At 41.6% G+C, this 20,468-nt stretch overlaps 1 protein-coding gene across 1 annotated transcript; it reads left to right on the top strand.

Annotated features, from left to right (window-relative positions):
* Nucleotides 1–3,552: 3,552 nt before the first annotated feature.
* On the top strand, nt 3,553–13,935 carry LOC126402074 (guanylate cyclase soluble subunit beta-2-like; the record flags this gene model as incomplete). The annotated part of the gene is made up of 16 exons (XM_050063776.1): nt 3,553–3,785; nt 3,878–3,972; nt 4,925–5,085; nt 6,769–6,868; nt 7,081–7,253; nt 7,349–7,445; nt 7,527–7,630; nt 7,775–7,876; nt 7,990–8,083; nt 8,213–8,409; nt 8,538–8,661; nt 8,739–8,887; nt 9,641–9,787; nt 10,877–11,031; nt 11,180–11,361; nt 11,675–13,935. Coding segments are annotated over 16 exons (2,304 nt in total), but the record flags the coding sequence as incomplete, so codon positions are not given.
* Between the last annotated feature and the right edge of the window lie 6,533 nt (nt 13,936–20,468).

The following is a 20,468-nucleotide window of genomic DNA, read 5'->3' as shown; positions in this document are numbered from 1 at the left end:
TTTAGTCGAGGAAGAGTCATTACTGTGTGTCTTTCAGCATCGGTGCCTAATGTGACCCAGGTAAGATCTCTACTGTCCCTCTTTAAGGATACATATATTAAGGATAGATATCTGCTTCTGATGTTTTTGCCTCTACAGCCAGCTGTAAGAAGTAGAAGCAGGTAGACAGGAGCAAGCTACAATGAAAGGAGGTGCAAATTTGGCTCTCTAGAGAGACCGACACAGACAGAGAGAGAGAGAGAGTAGTATATAGTTCGCTCTACGTTCGCACAGCTGTGGTTGAAGAACTCGGCAGGATCACATCACACAGAGATGGTGAGTATGTCTTCATGTTTTGACAGATTAAAAACTTTGTCAATAACCGTGGATTGTAATTTTTGAGGTTTTGGTTGGGACAAAGCAATGACATTGATATTTATGAGTGGCTGTACAAACATTAAAAGCAAATCTATCCATTCCACTAAAAGCACCTGTAGCCCAGGGGTCACAGAACCAGACAGCCATACAGTTACACTTGAAATCTCAGCCACTTCCATTCGGTGTCAAGTTCGTGCTCTGAGCCACGTGAATTTTATCTGTATCTTCTTAATATATCAATGATATAAACAAAGAACAGCTAAAGTGGACATTTCAATCCACATCATTTTTCCAGACTTTGCAAAAATCTGTTAACATACATACACTGTAAAATATTTGACTGTACATTTACAGTAAATTACATGCATCACTTTCACAGTAAACTATTGTTAAATTACAGCAATGTACTGTGATCTGAGAATAATTATGCCTGCATATTACTGTGATTTAGCAGTATGCTTCTCCAAAGATAATGCAGTGGATATAAAAAGTCTACGCAGTCTTGCTAAAATGTGATGTAAATATGGAACAAAAATTAGACCAAGATAAATAATTTAAAAACTTGTTTCACCTTTTAATGTGACATAATCTGTCCAGTTCAGTTGAAAAACAAAAACAATGTTTAGGGGGGAAAATATATAAGTGTGCACACCCTTAATCTAATACATGGTTGAAGCACCTTTTGATTGTATCACAGCATTCAGTCTTTTTGAGTAGAAGCGTGCCACATCTTGACTTCAGTATATTTTCCTGGTCTTTCTGGCAAAAGTGCTCCGACTCAGATTGCAAGGCCATCTCCTGTGCATACCCCTCTTCAGGTCACCCCATAGATTTTCAATTGGATTTAGGATTTAGGTGCCAAAAAGTTCCACCTTGGTTTCATCAGACTATAACACATTTCCCTGCATGCTTTTGGGTGTAATTTTTTGCTAAATATAGCCAGGCTTAAATGTTTTTCTTTGCAAGGAAAGCCTTCTGTCTTGCGACCCTACCCCGTAGTCCAGGCGTAGAAAGAATACAGGAGATTATTGTCACATAAAGCACACAACCAGCTCCTTCAGTGTTGCTGTAGGCCTCTTGGCAGCCTCCCTGACCAGTTTTCATCTTGGCTTTTCATCGGTTTTGGAGGGACCTAACGTTGTTCCATATTCCCTCCACTTGTTGGAGACTGTCTTCACTGTGTTCCACGGTGTATCTAATGCCACAGAAATGTTGTGTACCCTTCTCCTGACTGATACCTTTCAGCAGTGAGATCCCTTCGATGCTTTATAAGCTCTTTGTGGACCGTGGCTTCTGCTGTAAGCACAACGGCAGTAAACAAACAGGAAAGGAAGCATAATAAGAATACACACCCTGTCAGCATCAAGTGTATGTTAGAGAAACTAAAAGAAATAATATATTTAAATATTTAGATGTCATTGGACTGGAACACAAAGAATTGGGGAGAAGGGTGTGTAATTGTGATAAGGGTGGGGGTTTCATAGTTTAATTAGAAACTGTTTACTGTTTGCATATTAATGCATTATGTCTCAGCTGTGTTGTATTCGATATATTCTGTAGTCCAGGCACATGCACAGATAGAGCACTTTTGTCCTCTGACTATAAGATCCCTTTTTCTTTTCTATCTCTTTTTTCTAATTTAATATTTTAGTTTTTAATTTTGGCCCATGGCATTAATTATCAATTAAAAGCGTGTTGTAACGCCTGACAACTGCATTTTAGTTTCCATTCTATTAAAACATCTCAGTACAGCCAGACTAATTTCAATCTTTCAGTCAATCAATTTTATTTATAAAGCCCAATATCACAAATCACAATTTGCCTCACAGGGCTTTACAGCATACGACATCCCTCTGTCCTTTGGACCCTCACAGCAGGTAAGGAAAAACTCTAACTCTAAAACTTTAACGGGGGAAAAATGGTAGAAACCGCAGGAAGAGCAACTGAGGAGGGATCCCTCTTCCAGGACGGACAGACGTGCAATAGATGTCGTACAGAACAGATCAGCATAATAAATTAACAGTAATCCGTATGACACAATGAGACAGAAAGAGAGAGAGAGAGAGAGAGATGCAGGACAGACGGTAATGACAGTAGCTTATAACAACATTAATGAAAATAATTATATTATAATTAATAATAATATATTAATATCTGATAGTATACATGTGTGACAATAATCATATGTGTATAATAACAGTAGAAGTATGACTAATGACTAATGATGGCAGCAGCAGCAGGAGGCATCTGGCAGGACCACGGCAGCAGCACAACCACACACATCACGCTGTCCAGGCACCGCTGCGATATGAGTTAACCTGAGAGACAGTGGAGCACAAAGGCTCCGGAGAAGAAGCCGAGTTAGGGACATGCAGTTACAGGACATGAGTGTTAGCAAAGGAGAGAGAGAGAAGGAGAGAAGGTGCTCAATGTATTATAGGAGGTCCCCCGGCAGACTAGGCCCAAGTCAGCCTAACTAGGGGCTGGTACAAGGCAAGCCTGAGCCAGCCCTAACTATAAGAGCCAGCCCTAACTACTATAAGCTCTATCAAAGAGGAAAGTCCAGAGTGAGCAAAGACAGAAGCCAATTTGCTTTACCACTTTTGCAAGACCAAAACTCTTTTGAAATAATGTTTAGATCTCCCATGCTGCGGCTCTGATAATTTATTTAAATAAATCTAAAATGCGGTTTGGTGCTGCACATGCCTTGTGCCGAGAAGCAGAGAAGGAGGGGAGGAGCACATATCCGCAGCCGTCTGTTCTCTGGGATTCTTCATGAATATTTAAAGCTTATTTAGAGGATAATTTTAAGTATTAGTATGTGACTATTTAGTGAAATCACAGCGGATTTCGCATATACACAATCTTTGTTGTTTACAAATTCTTGGGCGGTGGATTGAATTTTAAAAAATTTTATTTAATTTTTGAACCAACGGGAAATAAAGCACTTCGCTGGACTGTGGGTTAAATTAAAGGGTTCTGATGGAAATGTAACAACAGGCAAAAATATAAAATAAGCTTTTCCACTCTGTACCTCCAGATCCATTTAAACCTCACTGCAGAACACGCTCCCTCATTTATACACAGCAAAACACGTGTGTTGACTTAGCAGAGATAACAGGAAATAAGACAAGCTGATCTACAAGATAATAAATATTTGAAAGCAGCACAGATGCCTGAGAGATTATATTTTTATTTGAATTCATCACCTGCCACCTGAATTTTGATTTCCTTCACATAAATAAATACATTTCTGCTGGAAATGGATGCAGAAAAATTCACCAGAAAGCAGGAAATGAAGTATTTATTTGTGCGGTCATTTGTGACCAGACAAAGTGTTTGTGTTCTTTGCAGTACGGTTTCATCAACAGCTGCCTCCAGTCTCTGGTGATGGAGAGGTTTGGCCAGGAGACCTGGGACAAACTGAGGTGTGTACAGTCATTTATGAGGATCAAGATGATAATTGTGACGATTATGACATTAGTGTACAAAGTTAATAAGAGTCAAGGTCTTTGTACAGCTCTCTATCAGAGGTCCAGGATACCTTCATGACGTATACGGTTTATGACGACACCCTGACCCTCAACCTGGTGCAGGAGGCCTGTTCACTACTGGGTAAGGGTGCTATTTCCTGTATATCCTGGTCCACTCACTAACATGGACTCAGTGTTACAGCACCATGGACAGCGTTCCATCCACTCACATGGACTCAGTGTTACAGCACCATGGACAGCGCTCCACTCACTAACATGGACTCAGTGTTACAGCACCATGGACAGTGCTCCAGTGCTCCACTCACTCAGATTACATCATTTTAGACATTGTGTTTTACATATGGTCACGTGCATTTTTTTTATTTTTTATTTTTTTTCTGTTTTTATTTAGTGTAAATAATATTTTGCACAAACTGAAAGCCTGTGTCTGAGGTGTGAACTTATGTCCGTGTGTGCATGGCGTATCTCAAGTGTTAACAATATCCCCAATGAAATCCAACACCCAGAGCATATTTACAGCTGTGCATGCACAATCACTGCCTTAAAACTGAACACAATTAAAGCATTCTTATGTATTTATTCAATTTTTTCAACAGTTGCTGTGTAGAAAGGATCGCCATGAGACTGTAGTTTCAGGTTCTGTTTTAATTTAATCTAATGCAAGAGATTAGTATGTTTTGTACGCTACACATTTATAAAGGATGGCTCGTTTACACAGCAGCAGCTACAAAAAGTTTTGTACATGAAAAGTAAGTTATTTATTAATAGAGATATAGATCATATTTTGCCGTTACACTAATAGATTATGAAATAGTTGGCCCCTGAGCACAGATGTGTAAAACCTAACAAGAACTGTTTATTTAGGGAATGCCAACAGGGTACTGAACTCTTCCCAAAGGTCTGATTATCTTGTCTGTACATACCTCTGGGAATGTGCTGTAATTGAATATCTGTTTGCTGCCAGTGCTATAATAATACAAACAGGACTACGAAATGATATGTGATGATTTTTATCAATATATATATGTGTGTATACATTTCAGTGACAGTTTGCCTCTTTATGTGTTTTTCAGATGTGTCTGCAGATGTATTTCTGAAGCTTTTTGGAGAACATTTCTTTATGTTCTGTAAGCACGCAGGCTATGACACCATGCTGAGGACACTGGGAGCGAATCTCATTGAATTCATTGGAAATCTGGATGCTCTCCACAGTTACCTGGCTCTGTCCTATGAGGTATGCTCATGTGTGCCATTAGTCCAGTTTGTATCCTGCGAGCAATGACCCTATCAGGGCTCAACAGTGCGAGCGTTTCACTCGCATTTGCGATAAAAAATAGGTGTGTGTAGGTCCGTTCTCCACGGCCAAGTTGTTGGCTGGGTGGGAATAAGTCAATGTGTGGCGGAGAAGAGGGACCGGGAAAAGCAGCAGACCTCCGGGGAAGCCTGCTCCGTTCTCCCCGCAGTTAGGGACCGTTCGCCACGGTACCGCTGCTGGGCAGGGTGGAAATAAGTCCTGCAGAGTTTCAGAGGACCTGGAGAATGTTTTAGGATAGTAATAACATTATATAAGATAATCATATTGCAAAGTAATATATATAAGATAATAACATTAAAGACAAAATTAAATTGCAAAACTTTTTCAAAACTTGATGATTTTACCTTTCTGTACATTTTGTATACAAATTCATTAAATAATTTTGCTTGTAAATGTATATTTACATCACGTTTATTATGGAAAACACATTATTTGATGAATTTACATTGTGCCCCTAAAGTTCTTTGTGCGCTCCTTACTTTTTCAACTCAGGAGCACATGTGGTCCTTGGGAAAAAAGTTAGCGTCAAGCCCTGCCTATATACTTCCAACAATATTCTCTGGGCCGTTTTATTAGAAATGTTAAATTCACTAGTGTCAAGCTGTGCTACAGAGACTTGAACATTTTCACTTTGTTCATATTCGTGGTGAATCACCTTTGAATGCTAAACTTCATTCCGGAGTTCCACAAGGTTCTGTGCTCGGACCACTTCTTTTGACTTTATATATGCTTCCCTTAGGTAACATCATTGGAAATCACTCTGTAAACTTCCATTGTTATGCGGATGATACACAAGTCTATCTATCAATCAAGCCAGAGGAAACAGATTAATTAACTAAACTTCAAACATGTCTTAAAGACATAAAATCCTGAATGCGCTCCAATTTCCTGATGTTAAATTCAGACAAAACGGGATTTATTGTTCTTGGCCCCAAACACCAGTAAGCGTTATTCAGCAATCAACTTTATGGAAGGCTCCAAAAACGTCTAGTGCAGACTCCAAGTACCTCCACCTAAATCCAATCTGATCCGATCCGAACCGAGCCGAGCTGAAGGTGGACTTCAATGATAGATAGAATTGTGTACCATCAGCATAACAATGGAAGTTTACAGAGTGATTTCTGATAATGTTACCTAGGGGAAGCATATATAAAGTCAACAGAGGTGGTCCGAGCACAGAACCTTGTGGAACTCCAGAACGAACTTTAACTCTTTACCAGAATTTGATGGTCAGTTGTGTCACATACAGTGCATAGCACAGCTTCACACTAGTGAAGCAACATCGCCAAGCCACACATCAACTTGGACAGTGAACTATATCAGGCTATGAACTGCTGTTTTCCTATGAAATGTTCTGAAGTATTCAATCGTATTTTGCATGATCTTTGTAGAGATGAGTGTTATTCTGGATCTGTTCTGAATGGAAGCTTTGTAAATAACATGTCTTCATCTCCAGCATGACCAAAGTAGCTCAGGATGTGTTTCTGAAAAACCATGCAGTCCACTTTGAGACCTCTAGACATTTTATGAACTCTGCCATGTAGACATTTAATATTGTTTTTTTACTTAAACTGCATCTGAATCATACCCTCTGTTTTTAAGGAAATGAATGCACCTTCTTTCCGAGTGGAGATGACAGACGATGGGAAGATGCTGCTTCACTACTATTCTGACAGAAAGGGCCTGTACCATATTGTACCTGGTAAGATCAACCACACTTAATCCGTCATCTGGAAATACTTGTTACACACAGAATCTTTAGCACAGCAACGTGAATGTCTCCGAATTAACCCTGTGCTTTACTGTACAGTAGACAACGACTGAACCATCAACTAGACCCTGATCGTTCACTTTCTTCATCTTTTTCTAACTCCTTTTTCCTTCCTTTCCCCCCATTTCCCCACCTTGCTACAGGTATCATGGAGGCAGTTGCCAGAGAGTTTTTTGACAGCAAAGTGACCATGGTGGTTCTCAATCAGTCTGAGGAAATGGAGCGCACGGGGAAGAAGGAGCATGTTGTGTTTCTGGTCAAACAGACTAACCAGGCTAGCAAGACTAGAGACCAGGACCGTTCCAGTCATAGAGGGGTGGGTCTCTGTGGGTGTATGTGCATGATCTGTTTCTATATGATATATGTGTAATTGATTCTTGGCCCATCTATGGTCTGTGTGATTTTCCACAGGAGGCGTTATTCAGAACAATGAGGGAGCGGTGTGTGTCACTGGCTGGGAGAAAAAGAGGCTGGGCCCTGATCAGAGCCGTGGTTCTCTCAGATAAAGGTTAACTTTTGTCTACTTCCTGTGTCAACTATTAAGGGTAACTTCTCCACCACTGATGGGTTTGCTTGATTTATTTTTCAGGCAGCCTCCATTGCACCTTCAGTCCATGTTATCCAAACAAGCTGTGGGTGGAAGAGAAAGCTTTCTGCAATGCTTTCCCCTTCCATATTGTCTTTGATGAGGATGTAAGGCTCCATGTGTCTTTGTGCTTGGTGGTATTTTTTTAAATCAAATTCACTGGCATGCTAAAAATATCATATTTGACTTGAACTCCTAATACCTTGTGTTTCTGTCACCTATCTGTCTCTCTGTTTTGGGCTGTCCATCAGCTGAAGGTCAGGCAAACAGGGGTGAACATCCAAAAGTTCCTTCCAGGTCTCCAGGCCAGAGATGCTACGTTGGACCAGTGCTTTACCATCATACACCCACAGGTAAACAGTCGCAGGTCCAAGAGGTCGAAAGTGTCAGCACGTTCTTATTCCGAAGTCGTTAAATACCGCTGCTTTGTCAGTAATTTCAGCAGTGATTTATCTCTGTCCTCCAGGTGACTTTTACCATTGAGAGCATCAGGAAATTCATCAACAGTCAGTTTGTCTTGAAGGGCTACAACGACAAACACGCATCACTCAAACTGAGAGGTGAGTTCTAACCACAGTACTTTATAGGAAAAGTTAGGTAGGGTTGAGGGTACCCAAGAGCAGCGTCAGCAACCCCTGAAAAATAATATCTGACCTGCACGGGTAAACCTGTATTCCATTTATCTCCAGGTCAGATGTTGTGGATGGAGTCTCTCGGCTGTATGCTGTACCTGTGCTCCCCGAAGCTTCGAAGCCTCCAGGAACTTCAAGATGTCGGCCTCCACTTGGCTGACCTGGCCCAGCATGACGTCACCAGAGACCTGGTTCTCCTCAACCAGCAACGTCTCGCTGAGATGGAGCTCACCAACCAGCTGGAGAGGAAAAAAGTAGGAAAGCAAGTTTTCTGTTCCTGTTCGAAGTGGCAGCCCAGTTTACGAACATGATAAATCACATGTAATTGTTTAACAGAACTTCTGTCTTCATCATACTTGTGCGTGTTTCTGTCTGTCTGTAGGAGGAACTGAGAATCCTGTCACGGCACCTCGAAGCAGAAAAACAGAAGACAGAGACTCTGCTGTACGCCATGCTGCCGCGCCACATAGCCAATCAGCTGAAGGATGGGAAGAGCGTAGAAGCAGGTCTGTCCGTCTGTCAACCTGGCTGTCTGTCCCCACATTTCTATGTGTTTCTCTGTCAAAGTGTCCGTCTTTTTCAGGGGAGTTCGAGGTGTGCACTATTTTGTTCAGTGACGTGGTAACCTTCACAAACATCTGTGCTGCCTGTGAGCCTATCCATATTGTTCACATGCTCAACTCCATGTACTCCAAGTTCGACCGACTCACCAACATACACGACATCTACAAGGTATTATCATGAGTTTGATATTTGATATGTTTTCAGGTTGCACGTCTCGTTCTTGTAAATGCAATATATCAAGTATGCAGATTTTTATTTTTTAATTTGGCACAAACGTCCATTTGGGCTCAGCAATTAACTAATTTGATTTTGGTGGTCAAAGGTCAAGGTCACTGTAACCTCGTCCATCTCATTGTTATGAACATGATATCTCAAGAACACCTTGAGGGGATTTTTCAAATTTGGCACAAACGTCCACTTGGACTCAGCAATTAACTAATTTGATTTTGGCAGTCAAAGGTCAAGGTCACTGTGACCTCGTCCATCTCATCCTTGTGAACATGATATCTCAAGAACACCTTGAGGGAATTTTTCAAATTTGGGCACAAATGTCCACTTGGACTCAGCGACAAACTGATTAGATTTTGGTGGTCAAAGGTAAAAGGTCACTGTGACCTCGTCCATCTCACTCTCATGAACTAGATATCTCAAGAACACCTTGAGGGAATTTTTGTCAAATTTGGCAAAAACATCCACTTGGACTCAATGATGAATGAAAAGAAATACATTTGAAAAACTCAACAGCAATGTCTCTTTCCAGAAATCATGACCCGGTTACTCAACCTCACCTAGCACCACTGAGCTAGCTAAGCTTATGAGCTCATAATGTAATAATCTGCATTGATGTAAGAAAACCATTATTGTAGAACATCATATTAGTTTGGGTTTATTAGCATATTTGGATTTATTGGTTTCCTAAAGGTTGAGACAATTGGTGACGCATACATGGTGGTGGGTGGCGTTCCAGTCCCAACAGAAACCCATGCTCACAGAGTGGCAAACTTTGCTTTGGGTATGAAGATAGCTGCCAGAGAGGTCACCAACCCTGTAACAGGCAAACCCATACAGGTAGGAATTTTTAATCATCTCAGATCATTTGTGAACTGCGTTTTATATGTTCTTCCGAAATAATATCTTGTCCATATACTGTATATGACCAAGTGAGGTGAGGTGTCTTCTTGTCAGTGCCTATGGAAAGATTTTTACGTAGACAAACTAGCCTTCTGGTTAAAATTTCAAATCTGTTGCACCTTTGCATACTTGCCAAGTAATGCTGGTTGTGGTCACGATTGTGCTGCGTTGCACCTGTATTTTCAGCAATTTTTATGCCTCTGCATCGGCAATAGCCATGGCCGGAGGTGTTGTGCTTTCGAGTTGTCCGTAAGTCGTAAATACCCGTAAGTACCCATAAGTCCCTGTACACATCCATACGTCCGTTAGTACATCCATTTGTCCCATGTTTGTGAATGTGATATCTCAAGAACGCCTTGGGGGAATATCTTCAAATTTGGCACAAACATCAATTTGGACTCAACAACAAACTGATTAGATTTTAATGGTCATAGGTCAAACGCCAATGCCACTGTGACAACGCCTGTCTTATTCTCATGAACGCAATATTTCAAGAACAGCTTGAGGGATTCTTCTTTTTTCAAATTTGGCACAAACATCCCCTTGGACTCAAGAATGAAGTGATTAGATTTTGGTGGCTAAAGGTCAAGGTCACTATGACCTTGCATCCATCTTATAATCAATCAATGAACATAATACTCAGAACATCTGAGGAAATTTCTTCAGATTTGGCACAAACATCCAAATGGACTGCACAGTGATTAGATTCGGGTGGTCAAAGGTCTGCGGTCAAGGTCACTGTGACCTTGCATCCATCTCATTCTCATGAATGCAATTTCTCAAGAAGGCCTTGAGGGAATTTCCTTAAGTTTGGCACAAACGTCCACTTGGACTCAAGAATGAACTGATGAGAGCTTGGTGGTCAAAGGGCAACCAGCATATCTCAAGAAAAGGGGACACCCCAGGTTCTTCTAAGACAGGAAGTCACACTTTCTTCATGGATTAATGTCACAATGTAGACCATTATTGTGCTCATGTACTCCAGCCAGCATGTATGTGCTGACATGGTGTGTGCGTGCATTTCAGATCCGGGTGGGTCTCCATACTGGTCCAGTGTTAGCTGGGGTGGTGGGGGAGAAGATGCCTCGCTACTGCCTGTTTGGAGACACTGTTAACACTGCCTCCAGGATGGAGAGTCATGGAGTCCCTGACCACATTCATCTCAGCACTTCCACATATAGGTGTGTGTGTGCATGTATGCTGTTTCAGGGATCCTTAACCAGGGGTGCACTTTGTTAAGAGTCCCTAATCCCTGTCAGGGCTGCGGTATTAATTGTTTTCCCCAGATTTTTACATACTTTTTTTCCTGTGCCCCCATCCCCTCTTTAGTCAGTTGAAGGATGCTGGGTTCAACATACAAGAGCGTGGGCAGATTGAGGTGAAAGGTAAAGGCCAGATGACCACTTACTTCCTGGTGGGGAACCCGTTGGTGTCAGAAGATAGCATCATGGGAAGAGAGGTTGGAGGGACCTGTCTGTACAGGGAGCACCTCTATGGCCAGAACAAAACAGGTAGGTAGGTTCATTTGGTTCTGAAGAGAGACTTGAAGCTTGTGGGCTTCAAACGCAGCAGCACAGTGACATCTGGTGGTTTGCAAAGCTTATAGCCCTTCAAGACTGGAGCACTACAACGCCTCACTGATTTCTGTTTCAATCTTATATGTGCTCATGGTCCTGCAGCACCTCTCTGTGGGATTTTTATTGTCTTGTTTGCTTGTTTTACTTATAATAAATCCCATGGATGGATTTGAGTGTCACAGACTTTTAGGTGTGGGTGCAATGGTTTATCAAATTGTAAAATTAAAAACATTCCCTTTTTATTTAGAGTCAGACACAGAGCCTGATGTGAAAAGTGAGCCTGAGCCAAGAGACACATCCTCGGATGGAGCCATCAACCCCCACCCCAGCCGATTGCACACCGTCACTCCCTTTGCCTGGGACATCACCCCACCGTATGACACCACCGACAATACATCAGCAACCAACTTCAACAGCAGACTCTGTGTTTTATTCTGACGGAGAACCACCTGAGCCTCTTATTGCCCATTGAAATTTTGATTGTTTAAGACATGGGGATATACATTTTATCCATGTTCTGACACTGTAACTGTGCATATTCCTTGTTTGTTAGTTGAATGATTTTTTTCCCACTCTTGTAGGTTATAGTATGAGTGAGTAGTAATTTCATGTGTTTAATCCCTCATTTAACACAGAGCCATACTGCCATCTTGTGGCGATAGTTAAGAAGGGTTCCCATAAGGAATCCCATATTATATTTCAAGTTAAAATATAGTTGGATTGATTAATCAACTGGTCTTTATTAATATGTGCTTCGTCATTTAGTATGTTGAAGTAACTGCAGACTAGGTTTGTTTGTGCACAAAATATTTATACTTCATTAAGTTTCCTCCGAAGTAATGTCTAAACTAAGAGATCCGCCTTGCCTCAAACACGCCCGCTCAACCTGGTCGAATAAAACTACTGAGCTTGGCGCATCGCCGCACTTTTCTTTCCTGTTACTTCTTTCTTTCCTCTTTATTTTGTTCCTTTACTTAATTTTACTTTTATTTTTCTTCTTTCTTTTGCCGTCCCTCCTTCTAGTTATACTCTTAATGCCTTAACCCGTTACGCCCTTAAACTCGGTTCCTGCGTAACCCTTTCGTTTGTTCGACACGTCCAGGTTTGTCTTGTCCGTCCTGAATTTTCTTTCTTTCTTTCTTTCTTTCAACATTATACCTGAAGTGACGAAGCCAGCCGGTTGCAACATTTTTTCTACGCGTTGATAGTAACTTTGAAAATAATATCGAACGGCCGACGAGATTGTTTTCAACCTTATTCTAAGCGAGCCGCTAAATAGATGAGTGACTATTTGACCTGCAACTCCATCAAAGATTCATCGGATCCAGCGGCTGCCAAAGCAGGGGTTCTTTCGCCAAACCAAGAGACTTTCTGCAGCCCAAGAGAACCGACGTTTGAGGGCCACCTGAAAGACGTCACAGTCAGGCTCAACCGCTCCTCCACCACTGTGTTCCAGCCGATTTCATTCTGCTGGGAAGTCTGGGAGCCTCAAAGTGACAGTCCGGAGTCCTCGGAGAAACGTCACCCGGAGCCAACTCTGCTCAAAGTAGGCAAAATTTCCCGCACCTGATCCAGCCGCTGTGTTGTGATAAGAATTGATGGCGAATAGGAGACTTAAGCCCCTTTTACACTGCCAGATTTTCCGCGAATGTTGGGCCGATTTGCCATCCAGCTGCGAGCGTTTAGACACACAGAGCCGGATTGGCGAGTTGATCTGAGGCGCCCAATTTTCCACCTCATAGGGTAGACATATTGGCGGAACCCTTTTGACCGCGGCGGCCTTTCGCAACAGGAGGGGCTGTTGAAGACTTGTGGGAGGAGCTGTTGATGACGCCGCACGTGCGACCCACTGGCGGTGGATAAACAGGAGCAGCTAGTAGCAAGAGGGAAACACAAACCTGACAGACACTGTAAAGATGAGCAACTGGGGAGACAAGGAATTGCACGCCCTCCTTGTCCTCACAAACGAAGAGGCCATTAACCGTCAGATGACGGGGACGGTGAAGAACGGGCCAACTTATGAGAGAATCACTGAAGGACTGACCAGCCGCGGCTCCCCTCCCACGTCACTGTTTACGTCACACGCTGAGCTACACATTTTGTTACTTGCTCACGCCCCCCATTGCCCCGAAAAAGGCACATTCTGTATAAACAAAAGTAGGTAGGCGGCATTTTGCTGCACTCCCCGATTTTGTTTTTATACTGCCAATGCTGAAAGAAGACTGATTGGGTTTTCCTGCAAATTTGCACAACTCCTGTCTAAAAAGGACTTCAGTTATTCTGATCTTAATATAGGTTTCGTTAGGTAAATGGTTTTGCGCATCCCTGCGTCCCCAATTTATCTATAGTCACATATTCTTTCTCACTGTCGCCAAACTAAATAACTGACAAAGGGGTTACCTCTTGTCTTAATCCATTTACACATACTGTTGTGTCATTTCATATCATCCTCGTTTACTATTCATTTACTCAATTGTTGAACATTTATCCTAAATAAAAATTCATTTATCGCCAAGTCGTTGTCTGCAGAGATCTCTTTTGAGCAGGAAGTAAGATCACTGTATAGAGAATTCATAATCAAGGGTGGTGCCCCTAAATTTATTACGAGTGCAAACATTTTCTAAAGGTATTGCTCCTACGTATATTACTGTAATGCATTACTTTTGTGATGCTTTACACCCAGCATTGTTCAACTGACAGCTTTCACACTAGCCCAAACAAACTGACCTGAGTTCATTTTAATCTAGTCTCTATATACATGCCAAAAAATCGGGGGTCTGCCCCCAGAGGCTGTATCACCATCTGCTGGAAGTCATACGCTGAATACAGCCGATGGGTTCTGGGAATGATTTTAATCTAACCCATCAGGTTAGGTGTGAAAGCAGCCTCAAGAAAATGAGGCAACCCAAGATCAGTCTGAAAATTCTCTGATGTCAAAGGTTGCAGTCCAAACACGTCCCTATATGCATTTCTTGCCTTTAGGCCTTCTTCAAGATGCGATTGTTCTGATTGCTGATCTTGAAAAAGGCCCAAAGGCCAAAACTTCATTATCATATGGAGCCAGAGTGTGCCACACTTGTTTTCTATGATCAAAGGTTGCAGTGCCCCTGTTGAGTTCTTGAACAGATGACTGGGCAGTTTTACATATGTATCTTTTAGTCATTTTCTACCACAGTAACCCATGTTGTCGCCTATAGTGTATTGTGTTCAATATTTTGGACATAGAAGTTGTATTTCCTAAGGTTATTACACCACCATCTGGTGGTCGGACTCTACTACATATAATATAACCAGAAAGGCATGACTCTGCTCTGTATGATGTTTGTGTGAGAAAACATCCTTGTGATAATCATCAGATTTAATTTATCTTAACATAACTGATGAAATTGCTGCTATGCATGTTTGCATAAAGAAAATAAGAGCCTCGAGAGAGTCTTGCACCGAGGTTAAGGGAATTGTTTTCTCAGTGACTCGAGGTTTCAAAGCGATAGTAATTGCATCAGTTTTGCGTTTCAGACTTTCACACATCACAACCAGCCCTGCTGACAAAGAGAGAGCAGAGGGCTGATAGATGGAGCACACGGCTTTATTAGTGTGCAATTTTAGAAATGACTTGAAATGGCACATAAGCACATGAGTAATGTGAGTGCTCACACACACACACACACACACACACATACACACACACACACACACACACACACACACAGACTCTCTTCACTGTAGTGGGTTGTGTAAGAAGATAATGGCTGAGCCAAAATCAGCCCACTTCAATCCATAATGACACATGCGGTGTGTGTTTCTGTGTGTGTGTGTGTGACAGAGGTGAGGTGACTAGAGCATAGCGTTTCTTATATAAGGTTGTTGGCTCAAACACACACACACACACACACACAAAGTTATTACTCCCTTCTGCTCACAACACAAGTCAACACCTCAGTGTAATTTTATGCATGCACACACACACACACACACACATATATACAACTTCTTTGTTGAAAGTTAATATGAAGGACATTTAGTGCTTACATACATGGCTGAAACTTCATAAATATTTATGGTATAAATGCTTTTTAAAAGATGCATCTGGTAAAGACAGGGTTGCAAAGCACAGGGCGGGAATAAATTTAGACTCCAGGGGTTGGAGGGAGATGTTAGCAAGGAGAAGAAAAAGGTCTAACAATAACCAGGAGATCAGCTCAGCTGATGGAGTCCCATTCCAGTTTTAAGAAACGCAATTTAAAAGACACTTCACCCAAAACACCCACCCTGATAGCTTGTATTAAAGGGATAGGTGGGAGTTTTTTGTTGTAGGGTTGTATGGTGTACTTATCCATAGTTAGATGGGGAACTGAGGCACCAAACTCCTCAGATTATAAACAGTAAAAAGAAATATATTGAGCCACTTGTTTTTGAGAATTACAGATCAATATCAAACCTTCAAAAGCTTGTTTACCGTCAATTACATATGTATCTGTTAAATAATATTTTGTTTGATGTTTACCAGTCTGGTTTTAAAGTTAACCACAGTTGCGAAACTGCCCTGGTCAGAGTTGTTAATGATCTTAAAATTAGCATTGACAATCACAATGTTTCTGTTCTGGTACTCCTCAACCTCAGTGCAGCATTTGACACTGTGGGCCCTGTTATTCTTCTTCAGCACCTTGAACACTTTGTAGGCCTTAAAGGCACTGTTATAAAGTGGTTTTCATATCTCTCAGGAGGATTGTTCTCTTTGTCTATCGGTAATTCTAAATCTGATGAGGTTGGGATTCCATATGGAGTCCCTCAGGGGTCAATACTTGGTCCTTTATTGTTTAATTTGTACATGCTTCCGTTTGGGACCATAATACAACAATATCATATTACATATCAATTATATGCTGATGGCACACAGTCATACATATCTGTGTCCACCAATAACTTTAGCTAAATGACCTCATCCAATGCATCGCAGATATCAGACTTTTGATTGTAAAGATTTTATTTACAGCTTAGTCATGACAAAACAGAGATTCTGTTTGTAGGACCGAAGGCTTTGAGGAATGAAAGACTGCTTTTTATCACCTCAGTTAGACTCTGAAAAGCTGGTTCACACTTTACTGTGAGCAGAAATTAAATAAACTCCAGCCTATTCACAATGCAGCAGCCAGAGTTTTAACAAAAACTGAAAGGTCTTGACCACATAACTCCTATTGTATCTTCTCTTGACTGGCTCCCAATGAAACAAAGAATTTCTTTTGAAATACTTCTTATTGTTTTTAAATGTTTTAATGGTTTAGCTGACATGTTCACAGAGTACACACCAGAGAGATCCCTTCAATCGTCAAATAAAGCTTTTAGTTTAGTATTAGTTTTTAAGTCCATTTTTATTTGTTTTAGGAATTAGTATTTTTGGTATTATCTCCCCTTTATTCAGAATAATGATAATAATAGTACCTTGTTATTTTGTTTGTTTTTATCATGTCCTGCTTGTTTTTTAAATGTAATACACTATTATCTTCTGTATAATATGTAGGATGTATCTTAAGCACATTGAGTTTACGCTTGTCGTATGAAATGTGCTATAAAAATAACGTTGACTTGAATTAACTTCGCTGAATCCAAACTAACCCTATAAAATACTGACATCAGGTCAGTCAGGGTAATTCTTTTTCTGCTTTGCTTTCTTTAACTCACTATTCAGAGATGTATATTTGAAGGTTAAAATTATGAAATAAAAAGTTTTCATGCTGCATAATCTGACAGAAAGGATCATCAGCTGCCCTCTGCCTTCTCTGGAGGATATCTCCAGCTCCCGGTGCCTCTGCAGAGCTAAGAAAATTATTAAAGACTGTTCCCACCTGGGTCACAAACTGTTCTCTCTCCTTGGCCTCTTGTAGGAGATACAGAAGCTTAAAGTCGCACACAAATAGACTCAAAACCAATTTGTACCCGTGGGCCATCAGGCTGATAAATCAGAACATAAAAAATAATCTTGCTCTTCAAGTGCATTCCACTATTTATTTTTTATACTAGTTATTTCTGATTTTATGGAACATTATGTTATCTGTTTTTTTTTACAACTCCTAAGTTTGCTGTATACTCTGTACAATGATAGTAAAGGCTTTCTATTCTATTCTATTCGATTTTCTCTAATACCATGTAAATGTACTGAGTGACACCTTGCGCACATCAACTATACTAACTCTGATAGAAAATGATACAGTTGCAGTTACAGTTTGAGTGCCAGATGCACAGATGAGGATGGATAGACAACCACTGACAATGGAGGCGACGAGATACAGGACACACAGATTGCAGTCACAGGACACAGACAATGTGACACATGTGGATGGAGTGACAAGAATGCTGGCTTTCAGTGCCATGTGCCTCCATGCAGCCAAAACCTTGCCAATCTCCATTATTGGACAGTGTCCATACAGCCATTGAGAGCTTGGGTACAATGACTATCTGGATTTCATGTACCTTCTCACAATGCAAACGGAACCAAAACACAGAAGGATAAACAGTTGGTTGGCAGAAAATCAAATGGCTGTGCTCACAAAAGAAAGGGATTTAGTTTGAATATGAACTGTCTGACCGAGCATTTCGAATACTGTATGTTGGGGAAAAGGGACCAGAAGTCCTCATGGAACTGAACCAAAGAAGATGCAGGCAGCTCCACCTGGGAACCAATGTGAAAAGAAAGACTTACTCATGCTGTGCACAAATGGAAGTATCCAACACAGTCAGAGTGCATGCTGTTCTTGCTGTATACAATTTGTCTTGCTACATTTGATATTCCCAGTGTTATGTAACTTGTTTTAATTGGGGAAATGGCGAAACAATCAGTTATTTGGAAATCAGTGCTTTAACAAACATAATAGCACATTAAGTATGTCAAACCAGAGCCTATCCAGAGCCTATCCCAGCTGACATTGGGCTAGAGGCAGGGTACACCCTGGACAGGTCGCTACACTAGACAGGGTTTCTGACACTTTGTCCAAAAATTCTTTATCCTTGCAAACCAATTATTGCGTCAAATGTCTGGGTGACTGGTCTGAAATGATCTTGCAGGTAAAGACACTGGATGTAGAGGTCCTGAGCTGGTGTGGCTCTGTATGGTCTCTGATGTAAGACTGGTTGGATGTACTGCCAAATCAGGGAAACAGCATTGGAGACCGCTTATGGTAGTTGTGACTGCATCAAACTGCAAAGTACATTTGTGTAGTAATGAAGCTGTCTAATGATCATCTTAATATGCCACACCTGTCAGGTTCCTCCATGGTAAGCCCACAGATATTGTCTCAGACAGCAGACATCAGTTCGTCTCACAGGTCTGGAAAGACTTTTGTTCTGTCCTAGGAGCCACCACCAGCCTTTTCTCAGGGTGCCATACCCAGATTAACAGCCAGACAGAGGGAGTCAATCAGGGGATGGAACCATCGCTCCACCTAATCCATCCTTCTGGAGAACCCTGCTTCACGAGGTGGAATATGTGCATCACACCTTGCCCCAGGCATTCTCTGATATGTCGCCTTTCCTTCATCTCTTGGTTAACAACCTTCCTTATTGCCTATACCTCTGTCCAAGCTCACATGTGCTGCTGTTTCAAGGTGTGAAAACAAACCAGGATTGCTCCAAAACCCGGCAAACTTCTGCACCCCACCTCCTAGTTCCACCCATGGCCAACAGTTACGCCTCGGTTCCAGAGATCTCTCTGTTAAAGTAGAATCCAAGAGGTTGTCCAACAACTTTGTCGGTTGCTTCAAGATCTGTCATGTTATAGCAGGAAGAACCTCGTACAACTGCATTTCTAGGCGTGATCCTTTTTTTAACATCTCTGTTTCTGTGACTGTTCTCAGTAATTACATCTACCATGCTCTTTATGTAGAACCATGTGATTACGCTTGAAGCCTCAGCTGTGATGCCTCAGCTTCCCCACATGTGATTACGCTTGAAGCCTCAGCTGTGATGCCTCAGCTTCCCCACATCACTGAAAACTGTCTTCTAGATGAGGAGTGCCTCAAGGTCCAGATGAGGTCACTTTGACTGTTTCTGTATTGTTGTGATGTGAGAGAGGGCAGAGGAGCTGCGTGGGGAACATTAATCAACATTACACAAGGTTGCCAAGCGAAGGCCTTACTGTTTTCAAAAATCCTTGGTTTGACCATTTGTTTTTCATATGTGGACCTTAAGGGCATGTCTGTCAAGTAAATTTACAGACACACAACACAGCAGCAAGGCACACACACATTCAGGCCAGAGATATTGGAAGAAGGGACGTGGGGGATGGGACAGTCCAATCGACAGCTTCCCTTTACTGCACCAAACCTTTTTGTTTTTTGGAAAAAGAATGTGTTCGTAAATTTGTCTTACTTTAACTTCTGTCTTTTATATTTCCCTACAGCTTAAAGAATATAAGCTTTCATAGCCTAGTGATGTGAGTGTCAGAAATGATAAGCCAACCTCCTTATGTGCAAATATATGCAGTCTGACATAGTCACGTAGTGTCAGTGGGTAGTAAATGGGTTGAAAAATGGGCCCTTTATAGGATTGTCCAGTGGGTTTTATATTGGCCTCATCCCAATTGCCAACATGGGTGGGTTTACCCAAGTGGGCCCCACATGAGTTATGCTCGGGCTACCTGGGTTCCAAGTGGGTATGGACCAAAATCAGCATCTTACCTAGGGCCCACTTGGGTAAGTCATAGCGTAGCATTAGACCAGCTCAGACCAGCATCCGACAACAACATGGCTGTGCGCCATTGACTCTAATGCAATCATTTCAGATTCCCTTCATTGCAGCCTCACTTTGCCTCATCAGCCACTGACCAAAGTCATCAGCCACCACCACCTCCATCAGCGTCTAGACTCCATGGGTGGATTTACCTTGCTGCCACTCGGATGTCCCATGTATAAAAAAAGACATCTGTGAAATCTTAATCAGCACAAATCACCTGTTCTACCATTCAGGCATTTCCTTCTTTTTTGGCGCCCTCTTTGGCAGTTTATTGAATTGCGCAGACTTCCCAACAGGAAGTGCTACCAACAGGAAGT

Source organism: Epinephelus moara, chromosome 15 (assembly GCF_006386435.1).
Source record: "Epinephelus moara isolate mb chromosome 15, YSFRI_EMoa_1.0, whole genome shotgun sequence".
In the NCBI taxonomy this organism is placed as follows: domain Eukaryota; kingdom Metazoa; phylum Chordata; class Actinopteri; order Perciformes; family Serranidae; genus Epinephelus; species Epinephelus moara.
The sequence above is the reverse complement of the archived record's forward strand: the minus strand, read 5'-3'. Positions and strand labels throughout refer to the sequence as shown.